Source organism: Zea mays, chromosome 6 (assembly GCF_902167145.1).
Source record: "Zea mays cultivar B73 chromosome 6, Zm-B73-REFERENCE-NAM-5.0, whole genome shotgun sequence".
Taxonomy (NCBI): Eukaryota; Viridiplantae; Streptophyta; class Magnoliopsida; order Poales; family Poaceae; genus Zea; species Zea mays.
Genome location: NC_050101.1, coordinates 78,202,096 through 78,220,686, shown reverse-complemented (window position 1 = coordinate 78,220,686; position 18,591 = coordinate 78,202,096). Strand labels below are relative to the sequence as shown.

The window sequence follows — 18,591 nt, the reverse complement described above, 5'->3', positions numbered from 1 at the left end:
AAGGTTAGGTTACGTCAGATGACTTTATGCAGTGGCCATTTCCAACATCTGCATAATGAGGACTCTACGGAGAAGCCTCGTAGTGAGACCCTAGCCATTCACCTCGGAAGTGAATATGGGTCTAGCTAACCCGGGCTAGAAGGAAATCATGACTCATGGGTAAAGTGTACAACCTCTGCAGAGTGTAAAACTGATATATCAGTCGTGCTCACGGTTATGAGCGGCCTGGACCCTCACATGATAATTGAACTTGAAGATGAAATAAAGCATGGTCCTTTTTGGTTCAAATGGTTCTGATGAGCCTATGCTAGTGATTATTTATGTTGATGATATATATGCTGAAGATTATTGCTTATTCTTAGTATGGGTTTGGTATATTCAGGGGCGGAGGACCCAGTATGGCCTAGTATTGCCTGGGAAATACCTTGGGCCGGCCCAAATAGAGATTATCATATTAGGTCATCGTCTCAATTTCTCAGTGTCTCAGCCGCCGCCGCGACTCCGCGAGTCCATCGTCCGCGACTGTAAGCGTTGCGCGGCTGCGCCATCCGCCCGTGCCTGTCCTCGCGTCCCGCTCCCGAGTCCTGGCTCCTGCCTTGCCGGCGCGCAGCGCACCGCAACAGCTCTAGCTCGGGCTGGCTGCTCCGCTGGCCGCTGCTCCTACTCGATGCTGTACTGCTATCGCTCTCGCTCAATCGTGCTCGTGCTCCATCAGGCGGTGGGCAGCAGTCCAGGCGTCTAGCTCCTCCACACATGCGTGCAGCGTGCTGACTGACTGACTGCTCGTGCTCCAGCTCGGCAGCTCCATAGGCCACAGCGCGGCAGCTCCACAAGGCAAAGAATATGGCCCAAAAAAAGTATCTCTCTATATTATGTGATTACGTGAATACTCCACTGTTGTAATGTCTCCTAATTATCTAATACATGTTATATGCTTCATAAAATGACAGATTTAAAGAGCTATTTTAGTCAAGCTTCTAGTGGAAGTAGACCAAGCACTCGCGCTAGTGGAGTTTGCAATGAACCCGGAATACAAGTTGGAGTTCAAGAGAATAATAGTGAAGAAGTTGCCAATGGTGAAAATGTTAATGGTCAAGTCGAAGGTATAAATCAATTCAACCCGGATCACATTATTTCTAATCTTGGACTTCGTATTCCAATCGATTCTTTTGCTCCTAATATTAGAGATGATGTTAGAAAGGCTTTCATAGCTAAAGGTCTGACTCAACCAATTGGTCATAACTTTCCTCAGTCACATGACAAAAGGAGCTTTCAAAAACATTGGTTTAGACAACATAGTTGGTTGGAATATAGTGTGGAGAAGAATAAGGCTTATTGCTTCTATTGTTACCTTTTTAAGCATGATCGAATGGATGATAAATTTTGCCATGATGCATTTACAAAAGTTGGCTTCTCACAATGGAGAAATGTTTATACGGCATTTCCAAAACATGTTGGTGGGCCTAATATCATACACAATACTACAGCAACAACATTCCATGATTTTTGTAACCAAAGGTCAAGTGTTAGTCATAAGGTTGCAAATTATAGTAAAGATGCATTGGTTAAATATGAGACACGGTTGGAAACTTCCTTAAGTATTGTTAGTCTTCTTGCATTGCAAGCTGAATCATTCCGGGGACATGATGAGACTAGTACTTCCTTAAACAAAGGGATTTTTTTAGAATTTCTTGATTGGTACAAACAAAGGAATTTCAAAATTTTTAAAGGACTCGACCTTCAAAAAATCAAGAAGGCATTTCAAAATAAGAAAACTAGACAAATGCAATTGCCTAGATCTCCTAGAACTAGACTCAACTAAAGGTATATTCTTATTTCACTTGTTCAACAATTTTTACTTCAATTTGCCATTAGTAACTCATTTTTCTTTTTCCAGATTTTATTCGCTATATGGCATTTGGTTGTAAATGGATTATAATCAAGATGACTATTAAATAATGTATTTTTCAACATCTATTACTTATTTTGTAGCTACAAGTTATTTTAAATTGTGTCATAAATTTGTATTCTTCGTTGCATTAGAAACACCTAAATTTTCTGGTGTCCTCCGCCACTGCGGTATATACTTATCTTAGAAATCAGGTTTTGATAATAAAACATTGACCAACTAAAATACCAACTACATTAAACTTTAGCCTTACCTTGTTAACCTTGCATTTTCACCCCACTTGTTGAGCCCCCACCATAAGTGAGCTCACACCTTGCTTAATTTTGATCAGAAGTTTGCAGATGAAGATTATGATGGTGAACTTGATGGATGCTAGTCTAGCGATGTTGGGGGTCTCCTTCTCTGTCGAGGGTCCTCAGAATGAAGGAAGTCATTTCTAGATCATCTTAATAAATACACTGAAGGACTGAATGCCAAAGCTATAGCAGATACGCAAGAAATACAACAAAGCTTCAACAAGAATCAGAGCTTCGGCTTAAGGTGATTCCGAAGGTCATACAAGAAATCAAATCGATATTAAAAAGACATATTTACCCTTAGTGTCTTTATTAGAACAATGTATAGGCGTTAGGGTCATAATTGTACTTTTTTGGGCTGCGTCATATGCTTATAAATAGATGAACAGTACTCCCGTATTGTTCACACTTTCATTGAAAGTCATCCTTGCATTCTCTCCTTTGAGCAAGCCGAAGGTACGAATGTAATGTAATACTTGTAATGTCTTATTAACATGTAATATAGATTATGATATTATTCTAACATGTAAAATGAAATGAATACTCAAGATAATATTATGTTATAATATTATTATCTTCATGAGAGATGTAGACATGCTTTTCATCACCTTCGTCCAAGAACCATTATCTTTGAAAGAAGATAATACTTCGAAGGACGAAGATCCTTAATATTTAATATTCCTGTTGCCTTGTTTTTGATTCACAACAATTGAGAACAAGTAACCAACAAGCGATACCCACGGTCATCTTTCTGTGGAAGGATGCACATGTTCTGTTGTACTTTGATAAGTAATAAAGGTTAAGACATTATATCGATTCAAAGTGTAATATGTTAATATAATCTTTATTTACGCTTTTATGCATTGTTTATTTGATATATTACACTTGTGATGTTAACATATGTGTGAAAATAGATCCTGGCACACATATCCTATGCATTCGGTTTTTCCCTTAAAACCGGGTGTGACAGACACTCTCTTATGTGACAATGAGAGTGCTACCCGCATGGTAGAGAATCCCGTTGAACATAGTCGTACTAAACACATAGACATCGGGTACCACTTCCTGAGAGACCACTCACAATTGGGAGATATCGTTATTGACCATGTTAGCACCCATAAACAGTTAGCTGATATCTTCACCAAGCTCTTAGATGAAAAGATATTGTGTTAGCTTAAAATGAACTAAATGTCTTAGATTGTCGAAACTTTAATTGAAATATTGCACACATTGCTCATTTCATACCTTTGATCATGGCATGTCCCTTTCATTTGGTACAATTACATATTCCTTATTTTTCATGTGCCAAAGCTAAGACTAATGTGCTTACAAGTGTATTTTTATATTTAGTCTTAGATTGAAAGGGAAATGGAGTTAAAGGCAAAGACAAAGCATCCACCATATCTTCGTCGGTATCAAATATCTTTTGCCCAACTCATGTACTTACCGTGAAACATATCATCTTTGTGACATCTGCTAATTGTGACATGTTTTCTTTGATCACTTAGATACATATCACCTATAAATTGTCGAGGCAAATATAGTTCATATTTTCTTGTTACTACAAAACCATGCAGTTCATCCTAGATTTTCATTGTAAAGATTTAAAACGTGTTTAAATAACTATATTATTTAAATAAAGTATATCCATCTGATATATAGACCGGAACAATGCAAGGACATCTAACTAGTGACCAAAGAAACGGCAGTGTTGAAAAATCTAGTTTCGCTTCGCATTCCAAAAGCTGTGTCTCACATAGATCATCTGAGAGCAGATAGTGTAAAAGAAATGGCAGTGTCAACGCTTAAGAAAGAAACAAAATCAGTTACAAATATGGCTCATCTGCAATCAATAAATAAATAAATAAATAAAAGTTAAACCTTCTAGGGATCAGGGAATACAGTTATGCTTCAAACTGCGAAAGCACTCCTTTTGGCCTTGATATTTTTACAGCAAAAAATTTACAAACCCTGCATTGGGGGTAGGTAACATCTGCTATGCTAGCATTATTTTACAAAATAAACGAATTGCTAGTGCTGTCGAGATTTTCAACTGCCCCCTCAAACCAAAGAAAAATGAACTCTCGAGGAGAAAGTTGGTGCGAAGGCCATTGCCTCTTCTGATTAGTCAGTGCGGTGCCCGTGTATGCCTGCCAAAATCAGGTAGATCAAGGGAAGATGTGCTTGATTACCAGCGCCCATAGCAACGGACACCTCTGTATGTGCACGAGAAATGGAACTTCATAGTGTGAGCCCCAGCTGCACTCTGTTCTGTTATCACATTTTTATTCCTAATCTCCTCATCTCTGCTTCAAGAGTGGGGCTGGATGTCAATGTCCGGTATGCCAAATTCCTTATATCTTCTCGAGAACAGTCCCTTGAGATCCGAACAAGCTCCCATAGGGCACCTTCATTGATAATGTCTTTTGAATTTACTTCTGCGAAAAAAAAGAACACATTCAAACTTAAGCATATAATATTGTGTGTGTGCACGCGCAATAAAAGGAGGGATGCTGGGAAGGGTACCATGTTGTGCCAAATGACACAGTGCAAGCTCGATGTGCCGCCTAATTGGGGCAGCTTCGTTGTTAGCATTTTTTACAATCCAGGGAAGCGCTCCATCATCGATTAATAGTGATTTCCCCATCTTATTTCCTGAAAAAAAAGGAGCAAAAGGCCACTGATATCAACACAAATGCATTGGATTGGATCCATCTATCAGTCTTCTCAATAGCACACAAGTATATTTCTCAAAATTATATCAAAAATGGAAAGGCATGCCATTCTTAAAATTTCACATCAAGCATTCTAATACTGAGATTACCGCAACAGGAAATTCAGAGTATCGCCTCAAAGCATTATGTTTTCAAATTTAATTTTTTTTCAGGCCAGTTTAGTTAGTTGTGGCATCGGTGAGTTCATGTTATAAAACACTTCCTGTAAGTTATTAATACTGGAAAATCTGTCACGGAATGCTAAGATTTGTATTCTGCAGTATGATCCCTGTTCAAACCAAACTGCATGCAATCAACCCTAGTAAGGAAAACAACCACACTAAAGAATAGATACATTACCTTGAGTAGCTGCTCTAGATTCACATTTCGCAAAATTTGCAATGCCACGTGCAACTTGAGCAAGGACATCAGGGTGCCCACACCTAACCATTCCAAGCAACGCTTTAATTCCACCTTCTACCCGCAACCGTGTTTGCAGTTTGTCTGCTTATAAACAAAAGATTAGTTTTGGATATAAACTCGTGGATAGAAGATAATCGTCTAATTCATCTTATGTTCATATATATACTCTAGGGTTCGCTAAAATAATGATGTGGCATACATTTTGGTCAATGACCTGCAAGATTGACACAAGTTATCAACCTAACTGAACTTTAAGAATAAAGTTAACGATATATATATATATATATATATATATTTACCGATCTATCTAATGATACTAATTATGTACCATAAATATTAATGTTTTGTTACATATATTTGGTCAAAGTAAAAAATAATTGCTATTTTGGGTAGCGAGAATGAGACATTTTATGAGAGGGAGTAGGCTCGCCAAATTATTAGATTTCGTGTGGTAGACCAAACTTTTGCATAACACGCAAAAAGTTAGTTACCGTTGCCACAAAGGTTAGCTATTGCTCCGGCCACCATTCTAAGAGTTTGTGGATCCTCTGCATCAGATGCTGTCATAGACAACAAGGTTACACCCCCTTGAGCCATGATAAGATCTTGGTTTGTTTCTGCACGTATAAATTATTATAAAAAGATAATTAGACCAATTTCTATCACTGAGAGAAACTCATTATCAAAGGATCTCTGTCATGAATTACAGAACAGTACTGGCCCACTGACCATTCATTGCAAGGTTAGCAATTGCTCCTGCTGCTACTCTACGAATTGTCTCATCCTCAGAGCTCCTAAGTAGCATAAGCAGGGAAGTGAGGCCACCTGCTTCTACAATCTTTTCTTGATTTGCCTCTGAAGTACACAAGGTTGAGGGTAGTTAATTGATGATTATGAAATACCTTTAAAAACACAATGCTGTCAGCCTGTCACGTAAAATCAAGTACCCCAGATATAGCTAAGAACCTTTATGGGGCATTTGTGCATAACTATTACAGCAGTATGCTTAGACGTAAAACTTTAAAAATTCAGGAGTCCATTGAATGCATATAGAGAAATGATGTTTTACTACAAAATATGTTGGGAATAATAGTGCTTCATCCAAGCCAAAATAGTTATATACTTATATGTAGGCATAGCATAGGATATAAAACACAGACTTTACACATAGAATGAAGTGGATGGGTGCCACTTAAAAGTTATGGCGATGGCCAGAAAACATGCTCTCAGATAGCAAGCTCCATGGACAACCAAAAGAATTATGAAGCCGTTCTAGAAATTCTGTTTGTTTTGAAGATAAAAGAGTCAAGTCTCCTTCAGAGATTGTTTGCATGATCCGTTCTTTCATCATTTACTAGGCAGGTTTACAGAAGACGAAGATGGATAGGCAAGTGATCCAGGGGGCGGAAACCTTGTAGAAATTCGCCCTTTTCTTCCACAAGAAGAATACCAATGCTACCAACAAGAATGATCTTCAGTTGATCCCTTATGGATGAGGATCTTCTGTTTCATCCTGTGCTAGTAGAGCCTTTGGCTTGTAATGGGGTCATGTTTTGGATTCTGGTTTGTGGGGCTTTTATGTAGTGTTTGTGGGTATCTATGCGGGTTCTGGGCGATATGTCTGCTGATCACTTGGTGATCAGAAACATGTTGGCAAATGTTTCGTTTTAGCTTGCTGCAGAACTGAGTTACTGAACTTTTTTATTTCGTTGTGCAAGTGACGAAATTCAGTCTTACTGATGTGGAAAGAAAGTAGCACTCACCTTCAGCTGCCAGATTTGCGACAACTTTCACTGCATGAACGCGGACATCAGGTTCTTCAGATTCAAGCAATGACAATATCTTTTGTAACCCAACTGAAATAGAGTGAAGAAAATTTTAAGCACCATATGTTTTGATATCAATAGTTGGGATGGTAAGGCTGCAACAAGGGACAGGGTGCTTCATAAAATTCTATCTTAAGTTTATCGTCTGACAATTTCACGGTGCCATCGTAAACTCAGTGACCTTACCATTCATCATATACCATATTTTTATCAATAGCGTGGCTATGCAAGGATCCAAATATTACAAAAAGGTAGCACAGTGGGACAGGTGGTATTTTCGCTTGTGAGAAAATTTATTCATCATATTCCATATTGTTATAAACAGTGCATCTGCACGAGTGTCTTTGCATTCAAATATGATACAAGTAGCACAGATGGACAAGTAGTATATTTAAAAAAAACTCAGCCGGGGAGGGAAAGACCGTCCTCCCGGTATTATATTAAGAAGAGACCGAAACATGGTCCCGGCCGAGAAAATCCCCGAACCCTGACCTCCATCACTAGCAGGCCGTCACCGCCCACTCTGCAACGGCCCAGCCGGAGGGTGGCGCGCAGGACGTAACCCGGGAGCGGGCGGGGCACAGCGAGGGGATTTTTTTAATCAAGCCGGAAATTCGCCCCCGAGGGGGATCGAACCCAGGACCTGGAGGTGCCACTCGGAAGCCTTAACCATTACGCTAGAGGCCCTTTCGCGACAGGTAGTATTTTAGTTTAGAGAAAATTGAAATTGCTAGCACAATGAATCTTTTGGCACACCATTTATTGTAATCTAAAGGGTTCGTGAATCGCTATAATTAACTGTTAAGCCCAACAATTAGTTTACTTTTAGTTTTGGAGATTTCTTACAGAGTTACAGGAAATAGGCAGATCAAGCAGAAACTGTAAAAGAATAAATAACAAATACCTTGTTCAAAGAGTTTGGCAATCGGTTGCTTCTGTCCATTGTCCTGCTCTCTGGGTTGTGAACCTCGAGTCTGAGACACCAATGAATCTAAACCAGGAAATATTTTTCCTGGCCCATCTCCTTTATCAAGACTTCTTGTCTGATGTGACCAAATAGGAATGAAGAGAAAACATACCGACTATGTTAGGGCAGCGTGTTCAAGTCAGAAATAGAAATAAGTTACAAAAAGATATAGCAGCTTCCGTGGGGAAAAAATCCTTGACAATGATAGTAACAATTACCTCATCGGCTTCCATACTCATCTGCAATAACTGGCTTCTCAAAACACCTATTTCTTCTTCAAGTTTCTCTTTCTGGCTAGCTTCAGCATCTAGCATTTTCTGTAGTTTTATTATCTCAGCTGTAGCTGTAGCCTACAAGATGAGCGAGGGAAGCCCCTTTGCTATCAGGACACTGAGGCAATACTTTGAGACAAAAAAAGGTTTTAAGCTAACAACACCTCCAGCTTTTTCCAGTGTGATATTTGATTCTTGAGGTCACTGGCCTCATCTTCAGCCGATTGACGTAGCATTTTCTCATTCTGCAGTAAATTATGCACTTCTCCAGTATCATTGGATGTAGACTCAGCCTCTTTATTCTACAATGTGGAAGGAGAGAGAAATCACATTTAGAATTTACATAAAAAAAGTGGCCGCAAATTAAATACTCTCTCCATTACAAATTATAAGATGACTTGACTTTTCTAGATACATTGCTTTTATTATATATTTAGACAAAGTGTATATATAAGTGCATAGTGCATACCAAAAGTTACATGCCTAGAAAAGACAAAATTGTCTTATAATTTGGAATGGGAACAATAGCATATGGCAGACCCAGTGCTAGAGGCTCCTACAGGGGGTCTAGAAAAGAGAGAAACCGAGGCAAGCCTTGTCCCGAAAATGTGGAGAGACTGCTTTGAACTCGAGACCTGGTGACTCGATGATTCAGTGAAACGGTTCTCACCACTGCACCAGGCCTGCCCTTCACTAATAGCATGAAATTTACTAATTTGTAAAGCTCAAATAGGTGTGTACTTGTTTCTTGGGTGATTGCTGATGTACTTTCCACTTCTCCTCCAGTATTCTTATTGAGTCTAAGTATTCTTCATGATACTTCATTTTCTCATTCTGCATAAAAAGGAAAATTGATTGATAAATGTAGCATACATCAAACACGTTAGAGAGGGTCTCTTCTCTCCATGATTTTTTAAGTTTGTTATGTGTGTTTTTTAAATTATTTTATTATTTTGTGTTCATATATTTTTTTATAAATATATACCACAGCAAGGGTCTCTCTTGCTGTTTTCCCCTAAAAAACACGTTAGAGAAATAGTTATTAATTTAGGAAGCTCAAAATTGAAGGATACAGTTCATATCCTATTAGGATTAGGATATAAGCATATGCCAGCAATGTGTGTGTCTGTGAGATTAACACAGAAATATCTGAATCTTTACATATTAATTCAGCAGAGAACATATTTCACTTCAAAACAACAAATGGCAAGCAGAAGAACAAATATTGCCGTTGAATAATCAACAAAAGGATGTAAAACATAATGACACTTTTCCTACTCTTTTTCTTGACTTGGTTTTGGAAGAAAGGGTAGGTTTCCCATAGACGCATATTGATCATAAACATACGGATTTTCTGATCTAAATAAAATTCAGTTTGGATCACAAATTATATTAGCTTGTGGACAGCAAATTATAAAGCTGGCGCCAATATCCGAGTCAAAAGTGGGAGCGCTCATTAGTCTACACAAAATATCAAGGTATAGCAGAATATAATGACGGTAGACAAACCTCTAATGTGATTTTGCATTCCCTTTCAGCCTCAGCAATGCGGCATTGAGCTTCAGCTCTTATTCTCTCAACTTCATCGTCAAAATGTTTCCTTTGCCTTTCATTTTCTGCAATTAATTTATCCAATTCAATATCAAGTTTCCTACATAAGCTCTTGTAATCAAACTCTTCCTTCAATTTCACCATGTTCTCAACTTTCATTGCCTAGACATGACACAAATAAAATATCAATCACCCAATTAATGAAAAAACTTACAACTATTCACCAATTCAGCAAAACTAGAAATTGTCACTACTTCACAACTTGAAGATGAAAGACTATAAAACCATCAAAATGTATTTAGGCAGAGAACGTACCCTTTGTCCAAACATTATTGTACTGGTAGTTTCCCCACGATGTCTTGGAGATGGACCAATTGTCACAACCAATGATGTTCTTGCAGTACCTATGAGATTTAACACCAGGTTGACCTTGATTAGAGCAAACAAAAGTGACAGGCAACATTTTGTGTGGAAATGACATTTTTCCCCAAGCTATGTCAATGCCATAATGTCATTTTTTACTGTACAAAATTCCACAACACATCATGCTGTTGTCAAATTTCAGGAGAACAGTACCAATCAAAAGTTTTTTGCGTTTCCATTACGAATGCTATTACAAGATTCTTTTTAGTACAGAATAGTAAGACGACGAATACTTTTTCTGAAAACAAAGAGTGAAGTACTTCGTAGTCCTTTTCTGCATCGCATCTGCATTAATATATGATTGAAATGGTCAAATCATTAACACATACCCCATTTTTAATTCTACCTTTTTCTGTCGGGGAAACTGGAAATTAATTTTTGGGGTACTGTAACAAGAACCCATGCCTGAGGTTGAGGATAGACATGTTTTCAGTATTACTCCTACTGGCACCTATTCAGCAAAGACTGCTTATGAAGGGTTCTTTTTGGGGTCTGTGGTTTTCCCTCATCACAAGAGAATTTGGAAAACTTGGGCCTTGCCAAAATGTCGCTTCTTCATTTGGCTGGTAGCTCAAAAAAGAGTCTGGACAGCAGATAGGCTTGCTAAAAGAGGGCTGACTCATCCTGAGAAGTGCCCCGTATGTGATCAAGAGGATGAAACTATTGATCATCTCCTTGTTACCTGTTCATTATCCAGGGAATTCTGGTATTTGTTGCTTAGGAAATTTGGTCTGCATTCTTTGGCTCCTCAACTGGATGTTGGCTCATATCTGGGCTGGTGGGAATTGGTGGGGAATATTGTTAATGGACTCACCAAAAAAGGACTTGATTCCCTTATCATTCTGGGAGCTTGGATCTTGTGAAAACATAGAAACAAATGTGTCTTTGATGGCTGCAGCCCTAGTGTTACTATGAGTCTTAGAGCCGTGGATGAGGAAAGGGCAAAATGGGAGATTGCTGGTGCCAAGGGGCTTTCCCATTTGGCAGCACCATTAGCTGAGAGTTAAGAAGGGTCTGATGGATTCATTTATGTATGCTTGCTACTGGCCTCCATAAGGAGGCCTTTTGTATTGTTCTTTTAAGACCACCCCTTTTTTCTGCTTAATATATAATGGGGCACAGTTCTCCTGCGCGTTCGAGAGAAAAAACAAGAACCCATGCCTACATTTTAGTATGCTGGTACTAAAGTGAACCTGCATTATTGTGTGGCTACTAATATGCAACAATGACACTTGTTCCAATGAGGTAAACAAGTGGCATCACCATCCAACTAGGTGATAGCATGGAACACATTGAAGCTAAATTTAGGGTGCACAAGTTTTCTTTTTCTTTTTTACTTACTTTGATGGTTTATAGGACCGTGCACAAATTTAGGGTACCACATAAGCTAAAAGGCAAGTTTCATAGGATGACGATTAGACATGTTGTGTTGTATGGTGCAGAATGTTGGCCTAAAAAAGATGACATGTTCAGTATATTAGTGTTGCAAAAAATGCATAGGTTGTTGGATTTAGGGTCATACAAGAAAGGAGCAAAGCTGGAATAATGATATACGCGATAGGCTAAGGATAGCACCAATTGAAGAAAAGTTTGTCTTGTCCGACACAAGTTGAGATGGTTTGAACTCCACCAAAGACTTCCAGAGGCACCAGAGCGTAGTGGGATCCTAATACGGGATAGTAATGGAAAGAGAGGCAGGGAAGACTGAAGTTGACATAGGAAGAAGCAGTAAAAGAGATTCGAGAGGATAGAATATACCCAAAGATTTAGCCTTGAATAAGAGTGTAGGGAAAATAGTTATCCACATGCATGAACCTTGACTTGTGGCTTCTATTAGTTTTAACTCTAGCCTACCCCAACTTACTTGAAACTAAAAGGCTTTGTTGTTGTTGTACTTACTTTGTTGGTTTAATTGCTCTCTTCTAGAATAATCATGAAGAAAAATGGAACAGTGCCCTTTATAATTGATCATAAGTATAGCACACTGATTCTTTCTGGGGCCACATGTGCAATAATCATATTATTATTGTAAAAGAAGTATAAAGAGCACATCTTACCTCCAAATGAATCTTTAAGCAATCTTGTAAGTTTAGAATCACGAACAGGCACATGAGGACTGCTTTCAGCAAGTGCATTGATGCATTTTCCCAGAGCACTTAAAGACAAATTGATAGACTTTGCCTCTTCTAACGTATGACCCTCACTTCCTGCAAGTATTAAGTCGCCATATTATATGGTTGCAAACTACAAGAGACCATCACGTGGACATACAACTGACAAATCAGAACATGTGTGACGTGTATACCAATGAGAAAAGAAGACTCACCTGACTTGTCTATGCGCTCTGATCCAGCCAAATCGACAACTACAAGCTTACTTTTCCTAACAATAGGTGGTCTCAAAGACCCTACCAAGGATGATGAGAGCCCATTTTCACCAGAAATGCTGACATCCATTTCAGTTCTACCTTTTACAGACCTCCTGACATTCACCTTCACAAAGGATTTCACCTCGCAATATCATTTATCAGAAATACTATAGTTGTAACAGCGTACAGATACTCAGATAGGTAAACAAACTCAAGGAACATAAGCATACCATGAGGATCGCATGACTTCGAGATGACTCTGTGTTTAACTTTGTATTTGCAGCAACACGATGAGCCTCACCCACCCTTAGAAGATCCACAAAGCTTTTTTGATCTCTAACTTCAACTACTGTGGCTCCAGGCAATGAAACATCCCCAGTCCTTGGGTCTTCTACAATGGCTATATTATCATTTACAGGATCAAGGAGATCTTGTATCATCTCCATGTACAACTGTAACAACCATCCAGTATACATTGTTACAAAATCACAAAAACACTAGATTAATAGGTACAACCACAAAAGGCCCACCATCACAAACCTGAAGATATGATACTGAGACAGAATCAGTCCCAGGTGTTATGTCTGCTAGAATATCCTCCATTGCACGAACCATGATTCCCCTAGCAGCAGTGTCTTCTTCACCAAGTCTTCCCAGTGTAAAAGTTTTCCCAGTACCAGTCTGGCCATATGCCATAACTGTACCATTATATCCCTCCATAACACTCTGCCAAACACAGAGAACTCTATATTGGTACAGACATTGCTAAGTAACACAGTAATCAACTATCGGTGATGGACAGAACAAAATGTTGAAGGGTCAGAGCGGTTGCTTTATCATTTCTTGTCAACTACTTCGTCGATTCATTTTTAGTAGATGTATTAGGATTTTAAAAGGTCAAACTAGGGTCAGAGCGGTTACTTTATAAAAATTGACGAACAGCCAGTGAATTATATGCATGCTTAGTGTATAAAATTTATATGAATAGATTTGTATTTCAAAGCTCTTTTAATATGGTCAAATTGTACCTCTAAAGACTTCAAATCCTAATACGCCTACTAAAAACGAACAGATCAAGTATAAGCTACAAAAGATGTTGTACTTTCAAAACAAATTCTAGGCAATTAGAAAATTTGTTCCATTTCTGCAAACCTTATAATTATCATGAAGCAATTTGCAATACCATGCATGCTCACAAAAAAGGGGCATTAAAAAGATAAGCAGCACTATAAGCAAAGTTGTATCGCTGCATCATATGTAATATTCAGTAAATGAATCATATAACCTATTATGACTACTTTAAATGAGAAAAAAACAGAAAGTTCAAAATAATTAACTCCAAAAGTTGCGATAAAAGCTTGAAATTCATATACCTCCACAACTGGTTTCGCAACAACTTCGTACACTCGCTTTTGAGAAGAGAAGTCTGTAAGCACTTCATCGAATTCGTATGTTTCCGACTCCCAATTATTTTTACGAAGCCTTAACCTTTTGAGCTTCATAAGAAATTTCCATCAGGTTAGACAATAAAAATAATTTGTCACAGCATGCTAAGAAGAAACCAAGCTACACCTCTGGCTGAAGTTCAACACAATCACCAAAATCTGCATCTGCCGCCAACTCTTCTGCATTCCTAGGCCTAAGCCTTACAGCAACCCTTACTCTACTAGAAACTGCTGGGACCAGGGAGGAATAGATTCTTCAGTTGACCAAAAATATAGATACTTGGTCAAATCAAAATTGCCAGAAAGCACAACAAGAATAGAGTGTTATTTATAATTTCAACAATACACGTAATATCAACCAATAATTCAATCCTCAAATTTTTGGAACCATCATGTAAGGAAATAGTGGCGCACAACATGGAGTGAAAAAAAATGCAATATGAAATTTAACCATCTATGCATGTCATGTGCGGACGCACAGCGCAGCTGAGCGCGACTGAGCACGCTGGGCAGGCGCTGCAAGTGTTAGATTAGTAAGTTGTTTTGGAAATCCCTAGAATCAAGGAGAGTTGTTTTGGGAATCCCTAGAATCAAGAAGAGTTGTTTTGGAAATCCCTAGAATCAAGGAGAACCTTCTCCATGTCGGTTGGGCCATTGGCTATATATACTTGTAAGCACTTGACAATCAATTAGGCAAGAATTATATCCTTAATCTCTCTCTCTCTTTCTGTTAAGCCTGCAGTTGAGGGGGATAACCTCACCGGAGAGGACGGCCGACGGCTACGAGCTGCGTAGACGCGGTCCGGCTAGTCGGGGGCTCGACGCCCTTGACAATGCACTAGCAGAGTAGTTATCAACATCAAGGTTTTCAAGTCGGTAAGTCGAGTCGAGTCGACAAGGTACCGACTTGGTGACTAGTCGATAAGTCAGTCGACTAGTCGTCGACTTGCCAATATAGTGGTTGTTTTGCCTGTATAATGGCTTCATATAGACAATATATCATTTATATATGAAGAAAGAGGATGTTTTACCTCTTTTGAAGTCTGAAATTGAACGAAACTGAAATAAACATCAAGTCTTACCTCATTTGAAGCCTCAAACTGAACCAAATCAGCCACATAAGTGATAAGTCATAAACTCATAAGTCATAACAGCCATATAGTTCAAATTGGAAAACAAATAGCAAGAAAATATAGTTCAAACTTGAAAGGAAATAAGCTCCATTAGATATCTAAGCTGCTGCTGCAGCTAGATAGATACTAGATACTCTAAATATCTTCCAAATCAAGATCATCCATTGCATTTTCTTCACCACCAGCACCAGCTTGAGTTGGACTGCTATGTGGGGATTGATGAGAGGGCGGGGGAGGGCGAGCAGAGGTCGGGCGAGCTTGCTGCGAGGGCGGGAGAGGGGGAGCAGGACTCACCAAGTCACTAGGTTCCTGCAGATTGATAAGGGCGGCGTGCAGACTGCAGACTACCGAGGAGGGGCCGCTTGAGAGGAGGGGTGGTCGGCGGCGTGTGGCTCTGTGCAGATGAGGGGCGGCTTCAGTTGTGGGTTAGGTTAGGGTTTAAGTTGTGTAATGGGCTGCTTGGGCCGAATTGGGGATAAGTCGGCCGACTAGCTAGAACAAGTCGACGACTAGTCGACTCAGAAATTTCAGTCGTTGACAAGTCGCCCGACTTGCCAGAAAAGTCGAGCCGGTCCCCCAAGTCGAGCTCCCAGGACCGACCGGACGACTAGTCGGCGACTAGTCGACGACTTGAAAACAGAGATCAACATTGCAAGATGCAATTTAAATATTTAATAGCTTACACGCTAGTTGCCACATGATCAACAATGAGAGACAATTTGTACACTTGGCACGCAGTCAGAATAAATACAAAATGAAACAATTTAATCAACCCAATAGAAGAATTAATAGGAATGAGATCATTTTTTAGTAATTCTTCTATTGGGTAGATTCCATTGAGCCAAAAACCCTGGTTTTGACGTAGCCTCTCTGCAAAATGGCAGGGGTAAGGATTGTTATTCCTTCCGCAGACCCCACTCATGTGGAAGCCATCAGCATTAGGTCTATCCTTTTTTTTTCTATTGAGTAGATTAAAGAAGACTCAATGGAAACGATCATAACACAGCATATAGTAAAACAAAGTAGGGATAAGCAGAGAATGTAAACTACTACTCAATATCATTACTGCTAAGTAGTTCTTCTAAACATCAACTCCCATAAAGCGACTTCCGATAGGGTACTTTTCCAGGCATGGTAGTAGAGTTAAGTACTTGAACAGCCGTGCACAATCTCACAGGCATGACAAACTGACAGAACACAAGAGAACGACCAAACATAGTATGACAGGAACTTCAAAACGAAGTATCCAAAGCAAACTGAGGAGAAACTTTAAACGGTGTCTAAAAAAGCAAATCATTTTACACTTGCACTTCACCATAGCTGATAAGAAATTCACTGGGACTAGAACATCCACATCCGGTGTAACTAATAGACTGTTGCTGCTACTGGTTTCATATGAATCTAGGATGGTCTCTTACACGGACCAAGTGTCTCAGGGCCTGTTTGGACTTTGGAAACACCCAGTTTTTAAGAAACTGGTTTATAAGAATTGGGATGGTTCCAAACATACTGTTTATGCCTCAGTTTAAAGGAATTAAATTCTCAGTTTCTTAAAAACTAAGAAGCTGGTCTCTGTTAACTAAAAAATAAAAACTGGTTTCTTAAAAACTAGGTTGCTTCTAAACAGGACAATTTGTAACTCACTAATTCTACACATAGTAATATTCACTTGGTGTCGTCCTATGCAAGGTAAACTAACCACGAGATGCATACAGAACCAGCAGGAAGACACATTTACCAACTGTGGCTCTTCATTATCCTCAACAGCTGTATCAGTTTCGCAGCTTTAAATGAGATGGTTGGCTGTGGTGGGTAGCGCACGACATTTATGCAACAACAAAAATATGAAACGCGCGATAGTGGCGTGACCAAAACAATACACCACTCCAATATGGAAAAGTACTGTAAAAGAAATGAATCGCACACCGTCAGTTCCGAAACGGTGCGACTGCTCTGCTGCCTCTGCAGATACGTAACGTACGTTACACACTTGCACCACATCACCAACGGACGCAGATTGCTCAACTAGCAAACCCGGAATTGAATGAACTCGACAGGTCGATCGCGCTACGGCACAGCACTAGCCATCAAAATGGTAGTACTAACATTAGCCATCGAAATGGCTAAATGTACGTCAATGAAAATAGTAAAAATCAAATCCCTAGAAAATTGGCGTGAGTCGAAGCAGCAGATTGAGCAGCAGCGACTCGGAGGAGGCGAGGCCATCCAAACGCAGATCAGAGGAGCTCCGGATGCACAAACCCACTCAAACCCCGCAGAACCAAAATCCAAATCCAAATCCGGATCCCGCTCCGCAGGACCGGAGCCAGAGCGAGCAAAGCAACCCACCTCCGTCCGACGCCGCGCGGCCGCCCGCCGCCGCGGGGAGCGGGCCGGAGCTGGTCCGGCGGTACGCGCCGGCGCCGCCCGCCGAGGAGACGCGGTGCTTCCCCGCGGCCGTCTTGGGCGTGGCGCCGGCGCCCTGACGGTCCGGTTTCGCGCTCATCCTGGGCCCCACGCCGTTCCTCACCCCGCTGCTCGCCATTTAGCGCCACCACCACCACCACGCGGGGCTCGTGCGGTGAGACAGAGTGGGAGACGGCGGCCGAGATCACGGGCGGGGCGTGAGCGGACCGGGGGAGCACGGACGCCCGAGGATTAAATGCGGGGAGGGGGAGGGCGCCGCGGGGCCCAGCGACAGCGAGAGAGAGAGGATGAGAAGGAAGCTTGGCCGGCGAGCGAGTTGGTGTGGGGGAAGACTGAAGAGCCTAGCTAGGACGGGACGGGGAGGACGAAGGCAGAGCTGGGTGGGTGGGTGGAGCGGAGTGAGCTGTGTCGCGGCCTGCGTCCCCCGGAGCTTGCCACGTCGGCGCAGACCCCAGTCATCTCATTCTGGGCTAGCGATGCGTAGGTCCCACCGGACAGTGACGTGGGTGGGAATGTGGGATCCGCCGACTGCCCTGTTCCGTGCGGCCGAGGCATGTACCCGTGTAGACGGGTGGCTGGTGGCTGCGTATGCAGGTGGGCCCGGAAACTGGGGACCTCCGGTTAGCGGGCCTCATTTGAATTTGGCTGGGAACGTTTTCCTGCGGGTTTGGGACCTGGGAGTTGGGACTGGGAGTGGGAGTGGGGGAAAGAGAGGTCTGATCAGCCTTGCCACGACTGTTGCATTCTTTATGGGTCCAGGCCCTTTTCATCCTGGGATTTGATCAGCCTTGGAGCGGTTTGAATGGAGGGAGAATGGTTCGAAAATTGCGGTTACTT

At 40.8% G+C, this 18,591-nt stretch overlaps 1 protein-coding gene across 10 annotated transcripts; it reads right to left on the bottom strand.

Moving 5' to 3' along the window:
* Nucleotides 1-3,984: 3,984 nt before the first annotated feature.
* On the bottom strand, nucleotides 3,985-18,175 carry LOC100501407 (kinesin-like protein KIN-UB). Of its 10 annotated transcripts, XM_035959943.1 has the most exons (20): nucleotides 15,277-17,645; nucleotides 14,956-15,175; nucleotides 14,322-14,422; nucleotides 14,123-14,245; nucleotides 13,290-13,475; nucleotides 12,980-13,201; nucleotides 12,708-12,873; nucleotides 12,439-12,588; nucleotides 10,274-10,362; nucleotides 9,917-10,120; nucleotides 9,149-9,241; nucleotides 8,572-8,709; nucleotides 8,354-8,485; nucleotides 8,073-8,211; nucleotides 7,106-7,198; nucleotides 6,072-6,197; nucleotides 5,834-5,959; nucleotides 5,280-5,423; nucleotides 4,732-4,860; nucleotides 3,985-4,643 (listed from the first exon to the last, which is right to left on the bottom strand). In XM_035959943.1, exons 5-20 carry the CDS (start codon nucleotides 13,467-13,469, stop codon nucleotides 4,483-4,485), a joined length of 2,292 nt encoding a protein of 763 aa, XP_035815836.1. In that variant the 5' UTR covers nucleotides 13,470-13,475; nucleotides 14,123-14,245; nucleotides 14,322-14,422; nucleotides 14,956-15,175; nucleotides 15,277-17,645; the 3' UTR covers nucleotides 3,985-4,482. The 10 variants fall into 10 exon arrangements, with proteins under 10 accessions (XP_035815836.1, XP_020394851.1, XP_035815837.1 ...); XM_020539262.2 differs by lacking the exons at nucleotides 14,956-15,175; nucleotides 15,277-17,645 and adding an exon at nucleotides 17,677-18,175; XM_035959944.1 differs by lacking the exon at nucleotides 14,956-15,175.
* Between the last annotated feature and the right edge of the window lie 416 nt (nucleotides 18,176-18,591).

Excerpts from the sequence above, each read along its gene's own strand:
- LOC100501407 (XM_020539262.2), bottom strand. The coding sequence starts at position 17,872 with ATGGCGAGCAGCGGGGTGAGGAACGGCGTGGGGCCCAGGATGAGCGCG. Across the intron at positions 5,424-5,833 it reads AGCTAACCTTTGTGGCAACG|ACAAACTGCAAACACGGTTG; the intron begins GTAACTAACTTT and ends GTTTATAAGCAG. Across the intron at positions 4,861-5,279 it reads ATCTAGAGCAGCTACTCAAG|GAAATAAGATGGGGAAATCA; the intron begins GTAATGTATCTA and ends CTTTTTTTTCAG.